This window comes from Pelophylax lessonae (assembly GCF_965119305.1).
Source record: "Pelophylax lessonae genome assembly, chromosome: 7".
Taxonomy (NCBI): domain Eukaryota; kingdom Metazoa; phylum Chordata; class Amphibia; order Anura; family Ranidae; genus Pelophylax; species Pelophylax lessonae.
The window spans coordinates 179379430-179406799 of record NC_138774.1 but is presented as its reverse complement, the minus strand read 5'-3'; the positions used below and the strand labels follow the sequence as shown (position 1 = coordinate 179406799).

The following is a 27370-nucleotide window of genomic DNA, read 5'->3' as shown; positions in this document are numbered from 1 at the left end:
AACATACAATAAATATATGTGCCCACTAGTACCGTGCTAAAATAAGTGATAAAAAGTGCTTAAATGATTAAATAGTCCAAGACCATTCATGCAAAAAAAATTCCGTGCTGATTTAATTGCTTGGATCTGTAGTGCTCCAGGTGATGGGGTGTGTCACTCGTTGCCTCTTACCAAAATGAAGTAGGTCACAAAGACCCCCAACGCCTGTGATCCCTTTATCTAGGTGGATCAGACCTCTTAATCGACTCCTTTTTTCCCCGAGTATCCTGCTCCTTTTCCTTTTGTGCGTTACTCGTACATGAATCAGTATATTCCGCATGTATAGAGACACAAGAAATGCCAAAAATAGTGTAATATTGTTTTGCTTTAATGAAATAAAAAACATATAATTGGCTTCTTACATTTCGGTGTGCCCTCCTGGCACTGGGCAATTGGGCAGAAAGTGGCTTGCGGGTATTAGGATGACACCTTATCCGAGGATCTGCAGCTCCCCCCCGTGTCTCCTGGTTCCCTGCTCACTTGCGGCGGTCGCAGCGTCCCAGCCTATGCTCCAAACTGCCTGTACTTCCTACTTCCGGGTTTAGCAGAGACCACAATGCATTTCATTAAAGCAAAACAATATTACACTATTTTTGGCATTTCTTGTGTCTCTATACATGCGGAATATACTGATTCATGTACGAGTAACGCACAAAAGGAAAAGGAGCAGGATACTCGGGGAAAAAAGGAGTCGATTAAGAGGTCTGATCCACCTAGATAAAGGGATCACAGGCGTTGGGGGTCTTTGTGACCTACTTCATTTTGGTAAGAGGCAACGAGTGACACACCCCATCACCTGGAGCACTACAGATCCAAGCAATTAAATCGGCACGGAATTTTTTTTGCATGAATGGTCTTGGACTATTTAATCATTTAAGCACTTTTTATCACTTATTTTAGCACGGTACTAGTGGGCACATATATTTATTGTATGTTATATAAATTTATTATGCACGAATAAGCACTTGGAGAAGCTTAAACCATTTTTTGCACAAGTAAAGGATAGCACTTGCACTTTACTAATTGGATTTATTGATTTTATATGCACTATTATGGTATATTAATGTATTATGTGAATACACCAGTAAGCACTTGAATAATTTAATCTCCTTGCATAAGTAAAGGTTAGCACTTGCACTTTACTATCAATTATTTTTATATATATACACTATTTATGTTTTGTATGGAAAATATTTTTTAATATCACAAAAAGAGCACCAGCGCCTTTTTACCAATTATCTATACTTATCTATTGTGTTTAACAATTAAAAGGGCAGCAGGTTTTTATATCTCTTTATTAGGGCTAGGCGCCTTCGCCAAATTTTTATTAAACACCAAATTACTATAGCATACCATAAATACAGGAGGCAGAACCATTGGGAAATATACATACCATCACTAAAGCATTGCAGACCAATAAAATGGTGTCAACTTATTACAGAAAAAAAGAAGTTAAACTGCTTACAGTACACATTGAAAAAACTTCCTGCCCTTTTGCTGGAAAAGTAGAAATGGTCTTATACCCAAGAACAGAGTGAGGAACATAGAACTGGCTTCCAAAAAGGTCTGTCTATTTGGGGGAGCTTTAATAGAAGAACACTAGTGCTCCTAGAAGCACGTGGTTGGCAATTCGAGGGTATACTGTGTTTGAACTGGTTGATCAGACAGCCAGCATTGTTCTGTATCAGTGGTACTCTGCCAGTTGAATAACAAGGATCAATGTTCGGGGGTTGTAGAAGGCACCCATAAGAAACTCCTGTATAAATGCCATAAGCAACAGAAACTTCAGGCATGTGTACTGGAACTAGAACAAGATACTTGCGGTTATCGAAACCGAATCAAACACCTGTTAGGGATGTGTTGTGGGATCAGAAGACTGTGCCATTCACCGATTGTCCAGCCAGATATGCACAGCAGCCAGAGAATCCAAAAAAACTATAGTGTCTCTATCCACAATGCGGAGATGCCTTGGGTAGAGAAGGCCGTAGTGGATCCCCTTTATCCTATATAGGTTTGCAGATGTCTGTAAAGGATCCCCGATGTTGCTGTACTTCTGGAGAATATTCTACTGGAGAACATTTACCTGGAGTTGTAGGGCATGCAGATCAGTGGAGTCTGTCCGCACTACTTCCTCCACGTGGGAGATGCAGTCCTCAGCCTCAGAGGCGCGTGTTCTAAACTTGTTGAATTTGCTAAGTATAAAGCTGATGTCAACAGAGAGAGAGAGAGTCGATCTTAGATGTCAGGGTTTCTCTGCAGGCAATAATAGCCACTAGGATGTTGGCATCTGTGAGGCTGTGGACTTGCGCTGAGGTAGAGGGGGAGATCTCAAGATGGCCACCACAGGCGAGGAACAGGATGGAGCTGCCAGTGTGCAGGTGGGCTTGAGCTTGCTCGAGACATCTCCAGACAGCAGGTATATCAGAGCTGCGAGATAGCAGAAAGGCACCATATAATGGGAGAAGTGCAGCACATGAGAAGTGTAGGATCAGAATAGGAGTGGAGCTCAGACTCTACACGTCCTCTACTCACCATACCCCCGCTCCATGTTTGTTTTAAAAGGCAATTGATGTCTGTGTTTTACCTGACACCAGAATGATAAATCAGGCTTTTATATAACATCTCATGCTCCTACCCAAATATCATTAAGGCCACTTTCACATTTGTGCGACTTGTCCTGAGACTTGGGACTGCAAAGTCGCATGACAGGTCATACTCCATGATTTCCAAGAGTACCCTTCATATCTGTGTGACTTCAAAGTAGTCCCTGCACTACTTTGGTCTGCCTTAGATGCGTTTTGAGGTCCATAGACCATTGCTTCAAGTCCAGTCAAAATCACGGAAAAATGGCATTACTTATAGGTCCTACAAGTGTGAAAGGGGCCTTAGTGACTCAGAATATTGTATAAAGCTACCTTCATGTAGCAACAAAGTATCTCTGTTATCCCAGTATTTGCTCCTACTGAGCAGATTTACAGTTAGGCCTCTTGCACACAGTACTGATGTTTGAGCTTCTGCTTTTTTGAATGTTATTTTAGGTGTATCTCACAAAATTTAATACACCCCTCACATTTTTGTAAATATTTTATTATATCTTTTTATGTGACAACATTGAAGAAATTACACTTTGCTACAATGTAAAGTAGTGAATGTACAGCTTGTATAACAGTGTAAATGTGCTGTCCCCTCAAAATAACACAACACACAGCCATTAATGTCTAAACTGCTGGAAACAAAAGCAAGTACACCCCTAAGTGAAATATGTCCAAATTGTGCCCAATTAGCTACCCCCCTCCCCCTCGGTGTCATGTGACTCGTTAGTGTTACAAGGTCTCAGTTTTGAATGGGGAGCAGGTGTGTTAAATTTGGTGTTATCGCTCTCTCTCCTCTCATACTGCTCACTGGAAGTTCAACATGGCACCTCATGGCAAAGAACTCTCTTAGGATCTGAAAAAAAGAATTGTTGCTCTACATGAAGATGGCCTAGGCTATATGAGGATTACCAAGACCCTGAAACTGAGCTTCAGCATGGTGGCCAAGACAATACAGTGGTTTAACAGGACCGGTTCCACTCAAAACAGGCCTCGCCATGGTCGACCAAAGAGGTTGAGTGTATGTGCTCAGCGTCTTATCCAGAGGTTGTCTTTGGGAAATAGACATATGAGTGCTGCCAGCATTGCTGCAGAGGTTGAAGGGGTAGGGGGTCAGCCTGTCAGTGCTCAGACCATACGCCACCCACTGCATCAAATTGGTCTGCATTGCTGTCGTTCCAGAAGGAAGCCTCTGCTAAAGATGATGCACAAGAAAGTCTGCAAGCAGTTTGCTTGATGACAAGCAGACTAAGGACATGGATTACTGGAACCATGTCCTGTGGTCTAATGAGAAAAAGATAAACTTATTTGGTTCAGATGGTGTCAAGCGTGTGTGGTGGCAAGCAGGTGGGGAGTACAAAGACAAGTGTGTCTTGCCTACAGTCAAGCATGGTAATGGGAGTGTCATGGTCTGAGGCTGCATGAGTCCTGCCTGAACTGGGGAGCTACAGTTCATTTGAGGGCACCATAAATGCCAACATGTACTGTGACATACTGAAGCAGAGCATGATCTCCTCCCTTCGGAGACTGGACCACAGGGCAGTATTCCAACATGATAACTTCTAACACACCTCCAAGACGACCACTGCCTTGCTAAAGATACCGAGGGGTAAGCGGAAGGTGGAGGAGTGCAAGGTCTCTAACATCCACCAGCTCTGTGATGTCGTCATGGAGGAGTGTAAGAGGACTCCAGTGGCAACCTGTGAAGCTTTGGTGAACTCCATGCCCAAGAGGGTTAAGGCAGTGCTGGAAAATAATGGTGGCCACACAAAACATTGGCACTTTGGGCCCAATTTGGACATTATCACTAAGGGGTGTAATAACTTTAGTGTCAGCGGTTTAGACATCAATGGCTGTGTGTTGTTATTTTGAGGGGACAGCAAATTTACACTGTTATACGCGCTGTACACTCATTACTTTACATTGTAACAAAGTGTAATTTCTTCAGTGTTGTCACATAAAAAGATATAATAAAATATTTACAAAAATGTGAGGGGTGTACACACTTTTGTGAGATACTGTATATATACAGTATATATGTGCACATATTTGTACACATATGCGTGTATTTGCGTGCACCAGTGCAAAATACTGACCAGGAACGCAGATTTTCATTTATTTATTTTTTTTAACTAAGCAATACTGTGTGTGTACAGGCACATTGTAAATAATAGGCTACATTTTAGCTCCATAAAAAAAAAAATTGTACTGAGATTTTTCAAGCTGTAGTGTTCAAGAGGCCTATAGCAGTATTAAACACAAAAGCAAACATTTATTATATTGAAATTAATTTGTTCATTAATTCGGTCATTCCAATTCTTGAATGTAGAGGCTGCATTCGTTTTCCTTTTTTAGACTTTCTTTCTTCTATTTTCATCTGGTGATCAAGCCAGCAAGTCTATTATTTTTACATTGGCAGGGGAGATTAAAATGATTAGCGTTTTATATATGCAAAACCTTTATCCCAAAACTCTAGGGATTGGTAGACTGCAATATATTACATTTTGGGTTTTGTTTAATACCAGATAGCCAGCAATTAAGATGTTTATTCGTCTTTCACATTTATAGAGGTTTGTTTGTTTTTTAAACCAAATGGAATACATGCTTTCTCTTTCGTTCATTGACAGACACAGCTCCATATCTTCTTTGACCCGTGGGTTATGCTGCTCTTCCTAGGAGTAGGACACTAGGGGGATAAAGGGTTAACAAAGCTTAACTATGCCCATGGGACAGTCCAAGGAGGTATACTTCCACTTCCTGCTCTAGGATCTCCGTTTTTTCTGCCTCGTCAGGAGTAAGGAGCTCCTTGCTGGGATATCTGGTCCTGGCATTTTTTCCTTTTAAACTGAATTTTTTTGTCTTCTTTTATTTTTTTCTGTTCCTGTGAGAACTGCAATCAATTTGGTTCCTGTGAGAACTGCAATCAACTGCCGGACTGGGCGACGGACCGGATATTCTGGATCCTTAAGGTCTCCCCAGTCTGGCCATCGAGCTCACGCAGGGCTCAGCTCCAGGCTAGGTCAGCCGCAACATAGTCCCACTGGACTGACACTGGCCTACAAGTGAAACACCTCGCGAGGACGCACACAACCTGGTCGTGGCTTGAGTCACAGCGTACCTTTAGCCCCCAACACCCTCCATTCCAAGATGGGGAGGTGGTCTGCCCTGAGTGGTGCCCATCCGGTGCCATTCCTCCAGCGAGTCATGGATCAGTGCTTGGTACCACCTAGGGCCAGGTTCGGCCTTGGTGGTTTTCTTTCATCGACCTTTGGCTACTTTTTCTGTGGTTCGTACCTTTGTTCGTGGGGTTCGCCACTTGGCTCCCCCAGGACGGTCTCCATTGCCCTTGTGGGATATCCACTTGATGCTGTCGGTTCTTCAGTACCCGCTGTTGGAAAATATTCATGAGATTCCTCTGCTTACATGTCCCAGAAGGTAGTTTTCTTGGTGGCTTTTTCTTCTGCACGTAGGGTGTCAGAGCTGGCAGCTTGTCTTGTTGTTAACCTTACTTGGTGGTTCACGGAGATAAAGTGGTGCTTCGGCTCTGCCAGTCGCTCCTTCCTAAAGTAATTTCTGTTTTCCATTTATATAAAAGCCTAAGCACCCTGTAGAGCTTGCCTTACATTCTTTGGATGTGGCACGGGCAATCAGGGTATACTTGGCGACAACTGAGTCGTTCCGAAACTTGGATTCCCTATTTGTCCTTACGGATGGACCCTGTTAGGGCTGGCCGCGTCTGCTATGACCATTTCCAGTTGGATAGGCAGGCGGTGGTGCAGGCCTATTCCATTAAGGGTCAGGATCCTCCTTTCGCTGTTATGGCGCATTTTACATGGGCGCTTAGTGGGACTTCCGTCATCAGGCGTCAGTGGTGCAGGTTTGCGAGGCGGCCACCTGGTCGTCTGCGCACATTTTCACAAAATTTTAAGAGGTGGATTTGTTGGCATCTGCGGGTGCCTACTTTTGACTGCAAGGGTTTGCAGGCCACTGTTGGAGATAATTAGTCCTCTTTGAGGGTGTACTTTTTTGTCAGGTGAGCTCCAGTTCCTGGTTAAGCACCTGTTTTACCTGGTTGGTTATGTCTAACCTTTGGGAAGTATATTTATTGCTGTTATCTTCCATCCCCTCATGTTGACACTGCTTTGGGACATCCCACAGGTCAAAGAAGATATGGAGCTGTGTCTGTCAATGAACGAAAGAGAAAACTGGATTTATGTCTTACCGTAAAATCCTTTTCTCTGATGTTCATTGACAGACACAGCACCCACCCCTCTGTGGAGTTGGGTTATGTATTTTTTCTGACACTGCTTATTACAAAACTGAGATCCTAGAGCAGGAAGTGGGAGTATACCTCCTGGGACTGCCCCACGGGCGTAGGTAAGCTTTGTTAACCCTTTGTCTGCCTAGTGTCCTACTCCTAGTAAGAGCAGGATAACCCACGGGTCAAAGAAGATAGATATTGAGCTGTGGTCTGTTAATGAACATCAGAGAAAAGGATTTTACGGTAAGACAAAAATCCAGTTTTTTTACTTCTGTTAAAGTGAACTTGTCATTAAGATTCAGCATTTGGAAATCACAATATTATTTTGAGTAAAAAAAAAAAAAAATCACTCTTACTTTGAATCAATAATGCCTTACTTCATGTAACCTAGGCAGCCAACATCACATGGTCTCTGCGTACCAGTGACATTGTGGTTGTTTCACTCCATTACGTACTGTGGAGAGTAAATTATTTCATATTGGATGAAGGCTGTCTGGTAGACTTGCAGTAAGCGCATTAGAAGGCACAAGCAGAAAGCAGAGTTTATATACGTATATGCAAGGAGCAAATATTTCTAAACTAAAGAGGTCATGTGATCGCTCATAAACTGCCACCATCAGCTGCCACGTTGGATTTTGGCAATACAAAGAGCCACAATATGTTTTTACCAAAGAGAGATGTCAGAGATTTATAATCATTCAAGCTGGCAGCAGTTCCCCTATGATCCCGATCATAATGACACCTACAATTTGAAATAAAATTCACTTATTAAACATATATTTTTTTAAAAAGCACCCTGTAAAAAAAGTTTTTCTAACAAGGGCAAAGTTCAATTGTTCTATTTCTTTGTCAATTTGGATCTGAATTGGATATGGATGTGGATTATCTGTGGTGCTTGAAGATGTGAGGTGGGGGTTGGGGAAAGAAAGGCGCTCAGTACATTCCTGCTCAGCAGAGTATATCAGCAAGAGCAGGCACTAGCCAAGTTTTTCCACTGTCCTTTTCCAAATCTATATAGGCTCCTGCTGTTATTGAGGAATACAGATGACTATTTTATCATTCTTGTTGTATTTTCCATGTTTTGTTTTCATCTTCTTGAGGTTTCCTTTTTTTTTTTTGTAGGATCTAGCCATGTACATAAATGAAGTAAAAAGGGACAAAGAAACCCTGAAGAAGATCAGCGAGTTTCAGAATTCCATAGAAAACCTGGCAAGTCTGTTATTGGGCTCTGGGCACACAGAATAATGGGGATGTTGGTCTTCTTCCTGAATTAAAAATGTACTTGTGTGGAGAGCTACCCAAAATTGGGGAACCTTCCCCCTATTAGACTAGCTCATTGTGTAAACCAAGTAATTCCTAGTAATCAACAATATATAAATGAATAATACATAAATGCATCAACATAAACTTCATAGAAAAGTCTGTGATATTAAAGTATAACTAAAGGCAAAACATTTTTTTAGTTTTGGATAGAGTGGAGAGGGATTAGAACACCTGTCAGTTTTTATTGCTGTCTGTGCCCCCTGTTAAGGATATTTGTCCTGGTTACCATTATCATTGAAAGTAAAAGAAAAATCACGAATTTTGGGTTGTCCCCAGAAAACTAATAGAGGGGAAATCTTCCAATGGGAACACTAGTTCTGGTGACCTGGGGGTCCCCAAATGATTCCCTCAATTTGCAGTTATTTCCTCTCACTTGCTGTTTGGCTTTGGGACAGGAAGTGATGGTATATCTCCGCAATGGGACATAGATGGTGAAAAAAATCTGATAGCAGTTATAACACTCCCTTGCTCTAACCAAAATGAAAAAAAAAGTTTTGCCTATAGTTTTACTTTAAATTTTAATGATTGTGAAATAAAGTTATCCATCATGCAAAAGTGCTGTAGATTCAATCAAAGTGCAGTTGGTGCTCTCCTTCAGTGTGCCCACTCACTCACCAGCCCAGACAGGAGTCAAATGCACTTTATAAGTATGCTGTTCCTTGTTGTCCTCCTCACTGGATTGACTCCTCTTTAGGGAAGTAAAGTACTTGTGCATATGTGTGGATAAAATGGCAAGAGAAATCCACATAGCGTAATTCAATTTATTATTTAAAATCAACAGGTTAAAAACCTATCCACTCACATTTGTATGAAGTAGGTATTCAAGCATAGAAAACCTAAACCGAGAGTTCACACCGGCATGCGTCTCACCTACCGAGATGACCACTGGTGGTGACGTCATATCCGGCGGGTGAGGCGCACGCTGGTGTGAACTTCCGGTTTTGGTTTTTCTATGCTTGTATTATACCTTTTATACATTACAATCATGAAGATTTAATATCACAAACTTTTCTATGAAGAATATGTTGATGCATTTATGTATTATTCATCTATATATTGTTGATTACTAGGAATTACTTGGTTTGCAGGAAGTCTAATAGAGGGGGTAGGTTCCCCTATTTTGGGTAGCTCTCCACACAAGTTAATTCATAATTCAAGGCACAGCACTTTTTTTAAAGCAGCAACCCATTACCAGCACATATTACCCATATATTACACATCATAAGCACGGGAGTACATATATTCCTTTTGTTCTCCCTGATGCCTTGAAAAACTGTACTCCATCCAGTATCTAATGTCCATGTTTGTTGCTACCATCTCGTTGATATTCATGGCTTTCCTGGTGCCAAAAGTCACATGTGCCAGATATGACTTTCTTTGCATCCTCTTGTGAGTGTATGAGTATTTGTTAACATAATCTGTTACGGCTCTTTTCTCTATCGCTCATTGACAGATGTAGTCCTCGGTGATACAGCACCTTCGGGTTATGTCGCCTCCACAGGAGTAGGACTAGACAGGAAATAAAATGCTCTGGCCACACCCTAGGGGCAGTCCCCGAGGGTATATCCTCTCTCTCTCTCTGCCACAGCAAATCAGTTTTTTTCTGTCTAGTCAGGAGTAAGGACCTAGATACCTTGTTGGGATCTTCGGTCCTGGCAGGAATTTGTTCTTAGAAAAGATTTTTTTAGACAGCTTTTTTTCTCCAGTGTTCCTGTGAGATCTTCAAGCAAGAAAGCTGAACTGGGCGACAGGCGGGATGTTGAGATCCAGTGGTCACCCCAGTTCAGCCTACGAGCGCGTGCAGGCCATAGCTCCGCGCTGGGTCGGCCTCGACATAGTCCCACTGGAGGGGACTGACCCTGCGAGTTAAAACGTCTCGCTGAAACGCCAAGGACCATGAGTCACGGCGTCCGTATTGGTCGACAGCCCTCCAACTTCGGTGGAGAGGGGTACTGTCAGGAGTTGGCGCCCGCCTGGTTCCGGTATGGTGAGTAGTATGTTCCCCTTTTCCCCCTGACGGGTCTTGTGGTGAACGCGGGCCCCTCTCTGTAATGGTAAGGATGGGTTCCCCTCTATCCTATAACATAGCACAGATCCCCCTATATTGAGTGTGATTTGTGTGTACAAAAAGCCAGCAGGCTTGGTTTGGGAGCTGACAATCTAATTACAAAGTATGTTTAAATGATTGTAATATGTGGCAGCACTGGAATCTTACTGTGTTACTAGAAGTATCCTACCTGTCAGAAGCCACAGGACAGGTATGCGGCTTGCCAGGTCATTCCTCCAGCTGAAGCAGGTCTCCCGATGGCCACGCGGTTCCGCCAGGGTTCGGTACCGCCGGTCAAGCTGATCTCCATGAGAGAAAGATTTTGCGATGCCTAGTTACTCTGCAGGACGCAGCTATGCTGTAACAGACCGCCGTAGATCGCACGAGGCCGCCATTTTGGCGTAGCCTCGTGTCTGCAGCATGGGGGCGGCCATGTTTGAGGTGACTCAAACACCTCGTGGAGCTAGGGGAGGCGCCGGAAGGCGTGCAGAGGGGCGGAGCCGCCTCCTTTCTTCCCGGGCAGCCAGCCAAAAGACTTCCTGTTTGTGGACACAGCGCTGTAACCTGTTGCAGTGAACTCTGAGCATCAAGTGGTGAGCCTGGGGGTCTATCTCTCTCTCTCTCGATCGATAGGGATCCCTAGCAGGTAACACTGAGGGGCTTTTGTGGCGCTGGGGGTCTGGGAAAAAAAAAAAAGTTTTTTATTTAAGCTTGGATTGAATTTCCGGGTAGTTACTGGAATAATCATGGACCCTGCCACACAAGTACCCCCACCTGTTTCCCTCGAGGGGGCCACAGGACCCGCCGGTGCACAGAGTATGGATGCATTTACAGCAGTTTTGGAGTCTATGGTGGCTCGGGTGGAGGCGGCCTGTCAGGGACGGGGGTCAAGAAAGCGACCCCCGCCTACCCCTATATCATCTGACACCTCTGACTCAGATTCAGAGATGGTCACTGCAGCTGCAGGTCCCTCTGCAAGGGCTGTTATCTCAGGTAAAGCTCCCTCAGACAGTGAGGAGGACGTTCATTCTTCCGCCATAATTCAGGAAGAAGCATTGGTGGATGCACTAGTTGTGGCGGTGCGGGAAACCTTAAGACTTGAGGTTTTACCGGCAGAGGCAACTGAAACAGAGATTCCCTTTGGTACTAACAAGCCCATCAAAACGGTGAAGGTTTTTCCGGTACCCAAGTGTTTTGGTAATAAAATTAAAGGAGAATGGGAGCATTCTAAGCGTACCTTTACTATTTCCAAGCGTATTGCTAGACGCTATCCGTTTGAGGAATCCCTCATTAAGAAATGGACGGTACCACCAGTGGTGGATCCACCTATTTCCAGGCTGAATAAAGCCACGGTTATCCCAGTGGAGGACACTTCGTCCTTTAAGCATCCGGTGGATCGAAAGATGGAAGCAGAGTCCCGCACTATCTTCTCCCTGATAGGGTCAGCATTTAGACCAGTAATTGTTATTGGTCTAGTTTCCCAGACACTAACGGAATGGGCGAGATTGGTACGCCAAGACCTTAGGGGAAAAGATATTCCCCAGGGAACATCTGATTTGATGGAACAGATTATACAAGGGCTACAGTTTGTCTGTGACGCAGCCTTGGATGCTACCCCCCTATTAGGGCATGCATCTATGTCAGCGGTAATCCTCAGACGTGTGCTGTGGTTAAAATGCTGGTCAGCTGACCTAGGTTCCAAAAAGACCTTGACGAATCTCCCTTTTCAGGGGAATCGCCTATTTGGGACCACCCTAGATGAAATCATTAAGGATGCCACTGGGGGCAAGAGCACTTTCTTGCCACAGGCTGCTAAAGCTAAGGGACCTCGCAACAAGCGAGGACCTTTCTTTACCGCCCATAAAGGGTTCGCACGCCTGGCTGGAACAAGCGGGAAAGGCAAGACTCCTCCAGGAGGGTTCAAGAAAGGCTGGTCGGACAAACAGAGGACCCACTCAGCCAAACCCGAAGCAAAGGATTACACAGCCTGAAGGTGCGCCCCCACCCGGGTTGAGGGTGGGGGGACGTTTTCACCGGTATTCAGGACATTAGATCGAGCATCGACTACTACTACCGGTGCGATTCTTCCCTTCCAACATTTAAGTACTACAGGGAGCGGTAGTCACCGTTCCCTGAACAGATCTTTTTCTTTACCTTTTCCTAAGATTAGTCTCAATTCCCCACAGGAATTGGATCTGGTTGACCAGACAGACCAAGAAGCCTCTAGCCGGGTGACTTCGGTCCCTGAGATTCAACCAGGAGAGATCACCGTTCCTGATAGGAATCAGGTGTCGGATAAATGTGTGGGAACAGAAAACGACCAGACTTTCTCGGATGGTCGGGGCCAGATAGCTCTAGGGACGCCTGGTTCAAATCCCGTCAGTGCCAGTGGTCCTAGAAATTCTAGGCTGGCCTCGTCAAGCCGGCCTGGCCGACTTGGACTTGCTAGTCGCGGACGTTCCGTGGGAACTGCGTCTCAGGGAGTATCTGCGGTCTCGAGGACCAATCTACCATTGTGCTTTACAGTCGCTGGTTTTAATGGCCTGGCCATTGAGACCCAAGTACTGAAGGACAGAGGGTTGTCAGCTTCAGTCATTCCTATCCTTATTAAAGCAAGGAAAGCGACTTCCAGCAGAGTCTATTATCACACATGGAAGACTTATATCGCTTGGTGCGAATCTTTAGGATTTCCTCCACGTACCTATTCGGTGACTCGAATATTGGCCTTTTTGCAAAAAGGGGTTGAGCAGAAGCTAGCCTTGAGCACCATCAAGGGTCAAGTTTCAGCATTAGCAATCTTCTTTCAGAAACCTTTAGCTACCAAGTCCTTGGTGCGGAATTTCATCCAGGGGGTGCGGCACCTGGCTCCACCAGTCCGCGCGCCCTTACTGCCTTGGGATCTTAATTTGGTTTAGTCGGTTCTACAGAAACCTCCTTTTGAAAACATCAGGGAGATTCCCTTGCTTACTTTATCCTAGAAGGTGGCCTTCTTGGTGGCTATCACTTCTGCACGCAGGGTGTCAGAACTGGCTGCTTTAATCATGCCAGTCCCCATACTTGGTGATTCATAGGGATAAGGTAGTACTTCATCCTAAGCCACCCTTTCTTCCAAAGGTGGTTTCAGATTTTCATCTGAATGAAGATATTGTACTACCTTCCTTGTGTCCTCAGCCCAATCATCATCAGGAACATGTGTTGCATTCCTTGGATGTGGTTCGGGCAATCAGGGTATACCTGAAGGCTACGGAATCGTTCCGTAAGACAGATTCACTTTTTGTGATCACGGATGGCCCCAGAAAGGGGTTGCCTGCATCTGCCGCGACTATTGCCAAATGGATTAGACAGACGGTGGTACAGGCTTATTCTATTAAGGGTCGGAGTCCTCCGTTCCCTGTTAGGGCGCACTCCACTCGAGCGCTCAGTACTTCCTGGGCCTTTCGCCATCAGGCGTCAGTGGTCCAGGTATGTAAAGCGGCCACCTGGTCGTCGGTACATACCTTTACAAAATTTTATAAAATTGATGTGATGGCATCGGCGGATGCCTCATTTGGCCGCAAGGTTTTGCAGGCCGCAATTTGAGGAGACCGGTGGTCTACCTCGAGGGTTTTTTTCTGTTTGAAATTTTTTTTTTGTTGAGTCTCATCATTAAGGATGAGCATTGTAAACTTCTAGTTGGCACCGGTTGGGCCTTCTAGATTTGGATTTGATTTCCATTTTCCCACCCCTCATTTGTGATACTGCTCTGGGACGACCCGAAGGTGCTGTATCACCGAGGACTACGTCTGTCAATGAGCGATAGAGAAATATGGATTTTTGTAAAATCTTACCGTAAAATCCTTTTCTCTTAGCTCATTGACAGACGTAGTACCCGCCCCTCTGTTTTTGAGTTGGCTTGGGTTAAATTCTCTAAACACTGCTTTTGTGACATAACTGATTTGCTGTGGCAGAGAGAGAGAGGATATACCCTCGGGGACTGCCCCTAGGGTGTGGCCAGAGCATTTTATTTCCTGTCTAGTCCTACTCCTGTGGAGGCGACATAACCCGAAGGTGCTGTATCACCGAGGACTACGTCTGTCAATGAGCTAAGAGAAAAGGATTTTACGGTAAGATTTTACAAAAATCCATTTTTTCCACTGGTATCATAAGGGTGCTCTTGCTGCCGTTTGACACCTTCCAAACCTCCATCTGCCACCTCAAACTGTATAAGCTGGATGATAAATACATGCATCTTCATCCATTGAGCTTCTTCTGGTTGTGCAGTAACCAGAATGTTCTTTGCTGCTTTGGATTTTGTCACACGAATTGTGCTCTCTACAACAGATATGTAAAATATGGCAGTTTAGCCCCCAAATTTAAAAGCAAAATTGTTGTCTGTGGTCATACTGAATGTGTTCATGTCCGATCTAATTTGGTGTGACAGTTTTTTTTTTTTTTTTATAAATTTCCAACAGCAAGTAAAACTGGAAGAGTTTGGAAGACCAAAGATAGATGGAGAACTGAAGGTCCGATCAATGGTCAACCAGGGGAAACAGGACAGGTGAGGCCAGCTGGTTGTGAAGATGTAGAGGTCCAGATAAATGTATAGGTTCTAGCACTTTCCTGATTTTCATCTTGTAAGCTCCAGCCTGCTATTATGTTAATGGTATTATGGCACTCTATATGCTTTCTTTCAGTAGTAAGGTGTGCAAGGTAAGAAAAATAAAAACTGAGCAGCTAATGGGTACCAGAGGGAGGTACTTACAAGAAAGCAACAGCTCAGAGTGGGCATTACCAGTATATTGTTTCCATGAGTAGGCCATTGCTGGCTGTGGGTAGAGCCTACAGAAATTCAGTGTTTGAAAAATGTTGTAATCTCCAGACAGCACAGCAAGGGGCTGGAGGATCACATGAGCATTACTTTTCAAGTCTTTTGTCTGGTAAAATGATGTGTTTCACCTGTGTATGTAGTTGTTTGTCAGTAGCTGGCCTTTATTGTTCATGAACTGCTGTCTGTCATTTGCCATCTTCTCTCCCTATCAGGTATTTGTTCCTGTTTGATAAAGTTGTTATTGTGTGTAAGCGAAAAGGGTACAACTATGAGCTGAAGGAAATCATTGAACTGCTGTCCCATAAAATGACAGATGACCCCATGAACAACAAAGACATCAAGAAGGTAAATAATCTGGGAGGGGGTTGTATCCATTCTACATCATCACATTCTAAGATAAGAGGCTGCTGGAGCATTTAGGCTAGATTCACACCTGTCCAGTGCGAGTTCCAAATCAGCTGTTTAGCAGTGAATCCCAGATATGGTTCAGATGCCAATTCTTAGCCAGCCACTGCGTCCTTGTCCCCCAAAATCCATGTCAAACCCTGGCGAGTGAGGTGGAAGTGTTGGTGCACGTCTGAGGAACTGATTGCATTGTAGTACCTAACAATTTACTGTAAGTGCCCATTCACACTATGTGCAGTGACCTGTGTTTTTCTGCACAAGAACATGAAGTCAGTAGCTCCTTATCATAAAACAGTGTAAATCTTTTTAATAAAACTAGCTATGTTTCATGCCTATACCTGTTATCGTTCACAATGTTTAACGTTTGTTTCTTTCTGGTCTCTTTATGCATCCACAAGTCACATGGCAAAATGGTAAGATGGTGTCATTGCTTTTTCTGGAATGAGCATCAAATACTGTTCTATAGATATTGGCACAGGATCCTGGTCCATGTCAGCTCAGAGTGTTTCCGGCATCAGTCTAATTGTAAAATCCAGTTCCCTAGATTGAACAATCCTGACGTTTTCTAGAGATGCAATGTTCTTATAAAGGACCTAACGTGTATTTATTACATCTCACATAGATCACACTACTCCCTCTGGCAATGCCTGCAAGTTATATTTTTCTCCAGGATGGTGCCATCTTTGTTCAGGCATCACCCTGGGTCAGAATCTATTTCTTTGACTAAGATGCCACAATTATGTAAATTCTGGTGTCTGCTACACTTCTTGGATTAAGTTTGTAAATATCTGACATGGATCCTCTCTTCTCCTTTTTTACTTGTTTCAAAGTTATAATGTACAGTCTGCGTGGTTATTGGGAGAGAAGATTCAGAAAATGCTTCCTGTGTGTAGCACACTGATGACATGATCCTAGCCTAGGTAAAGTCACTGAACTGGTGCTCGGGACTGCTTTAGGCCTTGTTTACACTTAATACTGGCGCTTAACAAACACGCCTATAGAGTCAATGCGAGTTGCTCATTGACTTTGTAAGAAATCTGAAATTAAAACCCACGCTAAAAGATATGGTGAAATTATAAAATGTGAATAATAATACCTACGGCAGCTGTACACTTAGAAAAAACTAAGAATAAGGGAATAACAACATTAAAACAGCGCTACCAGGTATATAAAGGTGAACACCCTAAGGTCTATCTGTGCAAAATATGAAAGTGCTCACATATGCAAATATACAATGCTGTGCTAATAAATAAATATACATATATTTAAAAACCACAAATATGTATAAAGTGCCAAGAATGTGCAAAAATTGAAATTATGTGCAGTCCAAAATAGTCCACTTAAAGTGCTGATAGTCCAAAATAGTGTGCAGTCCATTGACTTTGTGTTGTGTTTAAAGCGTTAAAAACGCTCCCCAAGTGCCATAGGTGCAATAGGTGAGACACCACTCAAGATAAGGCTCTGCTTATTCCACCACCACTGCACACTAAAGAGTGCTGGCCCTGTACATTGCATTAGTTCCAATGCGAAGAAAGTCTGGATGGCTGCAGTTCTATAAAGTCACCTTTTATTAATCCATAAATCACGACAATCCACAGTGTACAGAAGAGTGATGTATAGCAACAGATAACACGTTTCACACCATCTAGCAGTGCCTAATCATAATCTGTGTTTCCCAAATGCCCTATGTGCTTTAGACACGAGTTTGACAAGCGCTGAAAAAGTTCCCCAGATTTTTTTTCTTTGCTGCTTGTGAACAAGGCCCAACTCCCTGCAAACTCGCTGCAAACACATGCCAGTGAGTTTATGGTGCATTATCATAGACTTGCATAGAAAGAAGTTGAGAAGCTTTCCAAACTCTACATGACACTTAATTTATGAAGCACAGCAACGAGATGCAAACTCTTCATGTTTTGATAATGTGAACAGCACTGTGTGCTGTGCATATTCTTAATCACAGACTGCTTTACTAGGAGTATGAGGAGAGGTAAAAATGTACTTCAAGCTCCTGCTTTTGATTGTCAGTGTGAACAGGGACTTATATTGATAGAAGGTGGAGCTTTTTGTAAAAAAGAATACTGTTGCTGTTTATAAGTGTGCATAAATAAAATCCTGACATGTCACAATAAAGTTGCTGAAGGGTCTGCTTTAAAAAAATGTTAAGATCAAAGTGAAAGATCTGTCATAATGTAATTATGATCGGGTTCCTAGAGTATTTTATTAGCAGTTATTGCAGTAAATATCCCAGCATGTCTAAGCATCTTTGTTTCTGTCTCTCAATGGGCCGTGTTTTTTACTGTCTTCTGTCTGTGGAGGAGTTCAGATAGATGTAAGTCCATCTCTGCTCTCTCTTTCTGCAGTGGTCATACGGCTTCTTCTTGGTGCATCTACAAGGGAAGCAGGGCTTCCAGTTCTTCTGCAAGACAGATGATATGAAGAGGAAGTGGATGGAGCAGTTTGAAATGGCAATGTACAAGATTTTTTAATTTAAACTTAACTGTTGTAATATTTTTTATTTTTCACACACCTCAGTGCCAGGCTGGTTATCTCTGTGCTTATATGTTCTCGACATCAGGAGATTGCACAGTACTTCAGCAGGCTCTGCTTGCTACACTGTAGTTCTGCACAGATCAAAGTACGCATAACTGCTTCTCTTAGTTTAGTGTTAAGCTAGCCATACACTGTAAAACGCACTCCAGATCCATTCCGGATGCATTTCTGCATACGCGTTAACGCGTTCCGGTGCATTTTTTATGCATTTCTGGGTGTTTTTTTTTTCCCCACTGTACTGGAGTCTGGTGTGTTTTTGATGCGTTCCAGTGCATTCGGTGCATTTTTTATGTGTTTACCGCGTTCCAGTGCACTGGTGTGAACTATGCCATTGCAAACCATATAACCTACTTTCCACGCATTATTGATGCAGAAAATAAAATGCACTGGACTGCATGTGGTGTGAACTGGTCCTAAGACTTTGAGCCCCACAGGCTGAGTGAGAAAAATCTTGATTCCCCCATCCACCCTAAACGGCATAGATGGAGGAATCTTTCCTGCATGGTATCGTATTCTGAGAGTGCACACCCGCAGCTCCCAGAATAGCTGAACAATGACTGACTCTGATTGGATGCAGCTGCTATTCTGTTGAAAATATTCTGCCCAGCGGGATGATGGATGGGAACGTGCTGGTAGGGCCACCCACTGTTTGAATTTTGGCCTGGTTCATTAGGAACCAATGGAAATCTGTTCCATGTATGGTCAGCTTTAGTCTAAGGTTTGCACTCTGTTGGTAGACTTCCAGTGACAGCATTGTGCTCTTCTTGTGTCTTATATTGTTTAGTGGGGCAGTGTTGCTTTTCTGTTTATGCAATAAAATCATAAAACTGTGAAAAAGTTAGATTGGCCAACATTTTTTCTCACAGAAACCTATTTTTTGGAGCCTTTAAAGCAGTGCGCTGCTGTCATGCAGTTCTCCTGCAAACCTGTCTGTGTATCTGTGTGCCTGTATATTCCCTATGGGCAAGCAGATATGCGGACAGGAAGAATAAATTGACTACCACGGTGCTCCAGTTCATTGAGAAACTACAAGCCAACATTTGCAAAGGATGTTGGTACTTGTAGTTCATTCTTACACAGAACTCTGTGAATTAATGACTCGGCCGTGTCACGGGGGGTGGGGGCAGCAACTGCAGCATTGGGAACATGTTCCACCCTAAAAACACCAAAGGTGAACTTACCCTTTAAAGTTTCAGAGTGGTTGACCCCATAGTTTGAAGCAGCCAGTCAGATGTCAGGCTTTTATCCAGAACAACCAGTCAGATCTGCTGCAGCTAAAGATACAATGTGATTGGATCATGTCAGCAGAACTGTGACTGGTCTTTCCTTTTCTCTATCGCTCATTGACAGACGTAGTCTTCTTGATTCTCAAGAGCTGGGTTATGTTGTCTCCGCAGGAGTAGGACTAGGCAGAAAGACAAAACGTTCTGGCTCCACCTTAGGGGTAGTCCCTGAGGGTATATCCTCCCTCTCTCTGCTACAGGGAATCAGTTTTTTTCTGTCTAGTCAGGAGTAAGGACCTAAGTTCCTTGCTGGGATCTTTTGGTCCTGGCAAGATTTTTTTCTTTAGAAAAAACATTTTTTAGGTAGTTTTTCTCCAGTGTTTTTTTCCTGTGAGATCTTCAAGCAAAAACGCCGGACTGGGCGACACTTGTGGTCACCCCAGCCGGCCTACGAGCGCGCGCAGACCATTGCATTGCGCTTGGTCGGCCGCGACACATTCAAGTAAGTATGCGGGGCCGGGCGATGGGCTGGATGTTGAGATCCAGTGGTCACCCCGGTTTCTGCCTACGAGCGCGTGCAGACCAGAGCTCCGCGCTGGGTCGGCCGCGACGGAGTCCCAGTGGAGGGACTGACCTTGCGAGTTAAAAGTCTCGCTTGGACGCCAGGAACCAGAGAGTCGAGGTGTCCGGAGTGGTCCACAACCCCCCACCCCGGTGGAGAGGGTATTGTGAAGAGAGGGTGCCTGTCGGTTTGGTATGGTGAGTAAACGTTCCCTTTTTTCTTTCCTCGTTATGAGGCAGTATGAATTATGGGCCCCTCCATACATGGTCAGTATATATCTGACACTAAAAAGTCCCCCTTGTAAATACAGTATGTGTTTGTGGGAAGTGGACTTGGTTTGAGAGCTAACACTCTACCCAGCAGACTGTAACATTACAGCAGACATAGGAGGTATAATCCTACCTTATTTGTAGTGTATCTCCTGTAGATCCATATATCGCCACTTAGCAGAGATGCAGGTGGATGTGCTGGGAAAACGATTTCGGCGGTCCGCCGCCATTTTGCCGTAGACCAAGTGCATGTATGTCCTCAGGTCACGCCGGCCGCCATGTTTTTGGAGTCTTATGTCTCTTGTATGGGGGCGGCCATGTTTCATGAGCCCAGCTACCTCGTGGAGAGCTGGGAACGCCGGAAGGCGTACACAGGGGGCGGAGCCACGTCCTTCTACCCGGGAAAAAGCAACAGCTCCTTCCAGTCTGTAAAAGACAGACGCTGACTGCAGTTGGTTGGAAACTTCACTGCATCGGTTGGTGAGCCTTGGGGGTCCCTCTCTCTCTCTGTGGGGATCGAGAAGCAGGTACTCTGAGGGGCGCTATTGCGCTAGGGGGAGACACATAAAAAAAAAAAAAAAAAGTTTTTTTGTTTTTTCTGGCAAAAGTGTCCTAAATTAACATGGACCCTGCCACTCATGTATCTCCTCCGGATCCCCTCGAGGGGACTGCAGGATCCTCCAGCACCCCACTGACGATTGAATCATTGTCAGCTATTATGGAAACTTTTGTGTCCCGGGTGGAAGTGGCTTGTCAGGGACAGGGCGCAAGAAAGCGACCCCCGCCTAACCCCTTATTATCTGAAACCTCTCGGATTCAGACTCTGAGCCTATTTCTGCAGTTGCAGGTACTTCATCTGGGATTGGTGTCTCGGGTACTGTCTCTTCAGACAGTGAGGAGGATGTTTCGGCATCAGCCATAGCCAGAGAGGAAGCGTTGATAAACGCACTCATTGTATCTGTTCAAGAAACCTTAAGATTACAGGGTATTCCGTCGGAAATAGCTGAAACTGAAATCCCTTTTGGGACTAAAAAACGCATCAAAGTGGCAAAGGTTTTTCCATTGCCCAAATGTTTTAGCAATCCAATCGAAGAAGAATGGCGTCTGCCAAAACGCACTTTTACTATTTCTAAACGCATTAACAGGCGTTATCCGTTTGAGGAAACCCTCATTAAGAAATGGACAGAACCACCTGTGGTGGATTCACCAATTGCTAGATTGAATAAAGCCACGGTTATTCCTCTAGAAGACGCTCCGTCTTTTAAAGATCCAGTGGATCGCAAGATAGAAGCTATGTCTCGCACCATGTTTTCCTTGATTGGATCAGCTTTCAGACCTATAATAGCTATTGGTCTGGTTTCGCAGGCTGTAACTGAATGGACCAAGTGGTTACGCCGGACTTAGAAGAGGTCCCTCAGGCGGTATCAGATTTGTTGGAACAAATGATACAGGGGTTACAGTTTGTATGTGATGCGGCGTTAGACGCCACTCCATTATTGGCGCGAGCATCAGTCTCAGCAGTGGTTCTCAGGCGTACACTGTGGCTAAAAGGTTGGTTAGCCGACCAAGGTTCCAAAAAAGCATTGGCTAATATCCCCTTTTTAGGAGAGCGTCTATTTGGAGCCAACTTAGATGAGATCATTAAGGATCTCACGGGTGGAAAGAGCACCTTTTTACCGCAAAATTTTAAAGGTAAAGGAACTCGTCAAAGACGAGGGCCTTCTTTTTCTGCTCACAAGAGGTTTTTTCGTCCCGCGGGTGAAAAAATTAAGTCCTCCAAAGCTCCTTCAGGAGGCGTCAGGGGTCGTTGGTCGGGCAAGCAAAAGCCCGCCCCCTCCAGACCTGAAGATAAATCGTCCAAAGCCTGAAGGTGCGCCCCCACCCATAACTGGGGTGGGGGGACGTCTTCGCCGGTTCCCGGATCCATGGCTTTCCAGAATCCCGGACAAGTGGGTTTGCGAAATCGTAAGGTCAGGGTACAAGATCGAGTTTCGATCTCTCCCACCGGCGCGATTCTTCCCTTCCAATATTCGACTATCCCCGGATCGTTTACAAGATCTGCGGAGAGCAGTCACGGATTTACTACAACAAGGAGTGGTAGTCCACGTTCCTTGGACAGAACGTTTTCAAGGGTTTTATTCAAACCTATTTACAATACCCAGGAAAGAGGGCAAAGTGCGTCCAATTCTGGACTTAAGGGCACTCAATTCTTTTGTCAACATAAGAAGATTCAGAATGGAGTCCATTCGCACAGTAGCAGCCTTCCTGCATCCAGGGGATGTCCTAGCGTCCATAGACATCAAGGACGCATATCTTCACATTCCCATTTTCGCAGGACATCAGCGGTTTCTACGCTTTTCCGTAGAAGAGAACCACTATCAGTTCGTGGCGTTACCTTTCGGTCTCGCCACGGCTCCTCGGGTCTTCACGAAGGTGTTGGCCCCAATGTTGGCACTACTGCGCCAAAGAGGCATATCGATTCTTGGTTACCTAGACGATCTTCTGCTTCATGCAGAGTCTCCTCAGACCTTGCTACAAAACATAGAAATTACTATGATTTCTTTACAGGAATTCGGGTGGCTGGTGAACCAGCAAAAGTCATTTCTGGTTCCCACCCAGAGGCTCGAATATCTGGGTCTAATTCTAGACACAGTCAGGACAAGAGTTTTCCTTCCGGTAGGGAAACTCCGAAAGATTCAATCAGCAGTCCAGTTGTTACTATCCAACAGCTGGTCTTCCCTTCGGACTTGCATGAGGGTTCTGGGGTTGATGGTGGCTTCCTTCGAAGCAGTCCCATTTGCCCAGTCCCATACCCGAATTCTTCAGCAAGAGATTCTTCTCAGATGGAATCGGAATCCGGAATCCCTGGACAATCAGATCCGATTGAGCAAACAGACCAGAGAGTCTCTGGTCTGGTGGCTTCGGTCTCCAATGCTCAGCCAGGGAAAGTCATTTCTGCCAATATATTGGACGATAGTGACCACGGATGCCAGCCTATCCGGATGAGGAGGAATTCTCGGTCAGTTATCTGTCCAGGGACTTTGGTCCCCGGAAGAATCCAGGTTGCCGATAAATGTATTGGAACTGAGAGCGATCAGACTTTGTCTGATTCACTGGACCGAGCAGCTCCAGGGCAGCCCGGTTCGGATCCAGTCGGACAATGCCACGGCCGTGGCTTATGTCAATCACCAGGGGGGCACCAAGAGTGTCCGAGCGGCCAAAGAAGTGGCTTGCATTCTTCGCTGGGCGGAACGATTTGTTCCAGCGATCTCTGCGGTGTTCATTCCGGGGGTGGAGAATTGGCAGGCAGATTATCTCAGCCGTCAGACTCTGGATCAGGGGGAATGGTCCCTCCATCCAGACGTTTTCCACCAGTTGTGCCTACGGTGGGGCACCCCGGATGTGGATTTGTTGGCATCACGATTCAACAGGAAAGTTCAGAGATTCGTGGCTCGCTCCCGCGATCCTCTAGCAGAGACCGCAGACGCACTGATCGCCCCGTGGGGGCAATACCAGCTAATGTATGCATTCCCTCCTCTCGCGTTACTGCCAAGACTTCTTCGCAGGATAGAGGAGGAAGGAATTCCAGTAATTCTGGTAGCTCCGGACTGGCCTCGTCGAGCTTGGTACGCCGACGTGGTCAGACTGGTGGCAGACGTCCCGTGGAGACTTCCTCTCAGGGAGGACCTACTGTCTCAGGGACCGATCTTCCATCCTGCTTTACGATCGCTGGCTTTAACGGCCTGGCTATTGAGACCCAGGTGCTGAAGGACAAAGGTTTGTCAGCTTCAGTTATTCCTACTCTAGTTGAAGCAAGGAAAGCGACTTCCAGAAAGATTTATCATCGTACATGGAAGTCCTACATTGCATGGTGTGAACCTCTGGGGTTCCGTCCACGGTCTTATTCGATTAGTCGAATATTAGCTTTTCTGCAACAAGGGGTTGAGCAGAAACTGGCCTTGAGTACTATCAAGGGTCAGGTCTCAGCATTAGCTATCTTCTTTCAGAAGCCTTTGGCTACTCATTCCTTGGTGCGGAATTTCATCCAGGGGGTGCGACATCTGGTTCCGCCAGTGCGCGCGCCGTTACCACCCTGGGATCTTAATTTAGTGTTGTCGGTTCTTCAGAAACCTCCCTTTGAAGATATTAGGGAGATTCCTCTACCTACGTTGTCCCAGAAGGTGGCCTTCTTGGTGGCTATTACTTCTGCACGCAGGGTGTCAGAACTGGCCGCATTATCTTGTCGTTCACCATATCTGGTGGTTCATAGAGATAAGGTGGTTCTTCGTCCGAATCCATCCTTCCTACCAAAAGTGGTTTCAGAATTTCATCTGAATGAAGAAATTGTATTACCTTCCCTGTGTCCTAAGCCCAGTCATCCTCGGGAGTTTGCTTTACACTCCTTGGATGTGGTCCGGGCGATCAGGGTATACTTGAAAACGACAGACTCGTTTCGCAAGACGGATTCACTTTTTGTGATCCCGGATGGACCCAAAAAGGGGTTGCCTGCATCTGCCGCGACCATTTCCAGATGGATCAGACAGACGGTGGTACAGGCTTATTCTATTAAGGGTCGGGAGCCCCCGTTCCCTGTTAAGGCGCACTCCACTCGGGCGCTTAGTGCGTCATGGGCCTTTCGCCATCAGGCGTCAGTGGTCCAGGTGTGCAAGGCGGCTACCTGGTCGTCGGTGCATACCTTTACAAAACATTATAAAGTTGATGTAATGGCATCATCTGATGCCGTGTTTGGCCGCAAGGTTTTGCAGGCCGCCTTTTGAGGAGACCAGTGGTCTGCCTCGAGGGTTTTTTTTCCGTTGGAAATTTTTCTTTTTAGTCTCATTCTTTGTTTATAATGAGCCTTTAAAACTTCTAGTTTGGCACCGGTTGGGCCTTCTAGATTGGATTTGATTTTTGTCAATCCCACCCCTCATTTGTGGCACTGCTTCTGGATGTCCCAGCTCTTGAGAATCAAGAAGACTACGTCTGTCAATGAGCGATAGAGAAAAATGGATTTTTTGTAAGATACCGTAAAATCCTTTTCTCTTAAGCTCATTGACAGACGTAGTACCCGCCCCTCTATCATTGAGTTGGGTTGGGTTAAATTCTCTGTTACTGCTTTAGAACAGAACTGATTCCCTGTAGCAGAGAGAGGGAGGATATACCCTCAGGGACTACCCCTAAGGTGGAGCCAGAACGTTTTGTCTTTCTGCCTAGTCCTACTCCTGCGGAGACAACATAACCCAGCTCTTGAGAATCAAGAAGACTACGTCTGTCAATGAGCTTAAGAGAAAAGGATTTTACGGTAAGATCTTACAAAAAATCCATTTATTTAAAGTGGACAATTTGAAAAGCAGCCATATTCAAGCTTGCAATATAATTTCAGTGGGGCTTGGCCTTGTCCTGGTACCGCAGAGATGCCACTGCATTCTTATAATCTGGAAGAATTATAGAAAGAAATAGAATAGGAAAACTCCCTTTTCTGATTGGTAATTTTTCTGTTTTGTCAGGTCAAACATCAAGCCAGAGAAAGCCAACGCCAACCACCACAACTTCCAGATGTTCACCTTTGAAAAGACAACTAGCTGTAAAGCCTGTAAGATGTTTCTGAGGTGGGTGGGCAGTCAGCTTTATAGCCTGTGACAATTAAGGAGGATTTACAGACTTGCTAATTTGTGAATCCTTGCAGACTGAACAAATGTTTTCATTCAGGAGAATCATAAAAAAATAGCAATTTTAGAATTTTTCTGCTTTGCAAAAAGCAGCAACTTTGCACAATGAATACTGAGTGATATCTGACAGTCTTTCATTTCTCTGACAGGGGCACATTCTACCAGGGCTACTACTGCTCTAAATGTGGGGTCGGTGTACACAAAGAGTGCCTCGAAACGATCCATCCGTGTAAAATGGGTGAGTTTCAGTATGGTAGTATGGTAGGACAAGTCTAGCCATCTGATAGGCTTTTAGTGGAAGGGGATGCTGTGTAAGCTGATTTATGAGAAAAGAAGGTACTCTAGTGGCTGTAAAGGAGGAAGAGAGCTCTGGGGGAGCCAATAAAATGTCACATTTTAAAAGGTTGTGAGTATTACTTTACAGTATGTTGTGCTCAGTTTTGTATGTGTGACTCATTTGTGGCTTTAGTCATGTAGCACTACCCTTTATGCCCTTTCTCTTGCTGGTGGCAGTGTGCATTCTTTCTGGGGAAATACAATCTATTTCTGGGGTTATGTAACGAAAGCCACCCATGCAAGTAGCAGAGATGTCAGCCTGAAGAGTTCTGAGATGTGAAGACAAACGTTCTGAGAACTCTGCAATAATCCTTCTGTGTTCTCTCCCCTCTCAGGTCCCAGTGATGACATGGTAAGATATCATTCTGTAAGTCCCTCTAGATCTATATAAGAGCTCCCTAATCTATCATGACCTACATGCACCTCATAGCTGATAAGGAATTACAAGTTCCTGTGTGTCCCAGTAAATTGTGATACTTTTATTTCTTCAGTAGTTTGTGTCCAAGCTTTTATCAGTCAATTTATCAAAAGCTGTGAGGTCTTGCTAACAATGTACTGGTATGTATCTGAGAAGGCCCTATGCTGTGTCTGTCTGTACCCATCTTGGTGTGTTAAGATTACCACCTTAGCAAACCATTAATTACCTTATGATATTCAGTGGATTTATTGCCCACTTGTTTTATATGCTTTGGATTTTTTTGCTCCTTTTGTTGGCTACACTGTGGAGTTATGTCAGCTGTACAGGAGTTCTGTCTCCTGAGTCTGTGCACTCAGGGCTCCCTGGTGTATCAACGTTTATCCTTCTAATTAGATGAATAATGTCTCTGGATCAAATTAACCGGACATTGTTGTATGTTGTCACATAGGCTCCACCCATTCTCTCTTCAAGTGCCTCTAATGCCCCAGGGGCAAATCAGGTGGGTAGATAGGAGCAGTTAAGTGAATCCAATCATAGCTTCCTTGATCCAATCTCTAAGCTGACCAATCTGTCCTGTTCTTGGTCTTATATGGGCATCTTGTGGCTTCCTGAGCAATTCTTCTTTCTAATGACTGGACACCTCTAATTATTATTCTTATTGGGGCTGGAAATCTTCACCTTATTCTAAACTACAATGCCCAGTATGCTCAACCAGCATGAAAATCACACAGATAGTCAGACTTCAAAGAGGATGTTAGTTGACAGTTTTCTCCTCTCCTTTTGTAAATAAAAGATGACAATTCTAATTCTGGCAGCACCCAGGTTTTCATGTTGTCACCCACCCCTCTTCAGAACCCATACAGTTTGTCT

The 27370-nt window shown here is 44.7% G+C and overlaps 1 protein-coding gene across 8 annotated transcripts in view; it reads left to right on the top strand.

The window, feature by feature from the left end:
* VAV2 (vav guanine nucleotide exchange factor 2) overlaps window positions 1-27370 on the top strand; it is a 480427-nt gene that overhangs the window by 359198 nt on the left and 93859 nt on the right. For 5 of the 8 annotated variants that reach the window (XM_082264462.1, XM_082264463.1, XM_082264466.1 and 2 more), the window contains 8 exons: window positions 8014-8104; window positions 14717-14798; window positions 15281-15413; window positions 17834-17943; window positions 25585-25686; window positions 25896-25984; window positions 26418-26434; window positions 26949-26999. In XM_082264462.1, the coding sequence (XP_082120588.1) occupies window positions 8014-8104; window positions 14717-14798; window positions 15281-15413; window positions 17834-17943; window positions 25585-25686; window positions 25896-25984; window positions 26418-26434; window positions 26949-26999 (675 nt within the window). Of the gene's footprint in view, window positions 1-8013; window positions 8105-14716; window positions 14799-15280; window positions 15414-17833; window positions 17944-25584; window positions 25687-25895; window positions 25985-26417; window positions 26450-26948; window positions 27000-27370 lie in introns of all 8 variants that reach the window. The other 3 variants (XM_082264465.1, XM_082264468.1, XM_082264464.1) reach the window with 2 other exon arrangements.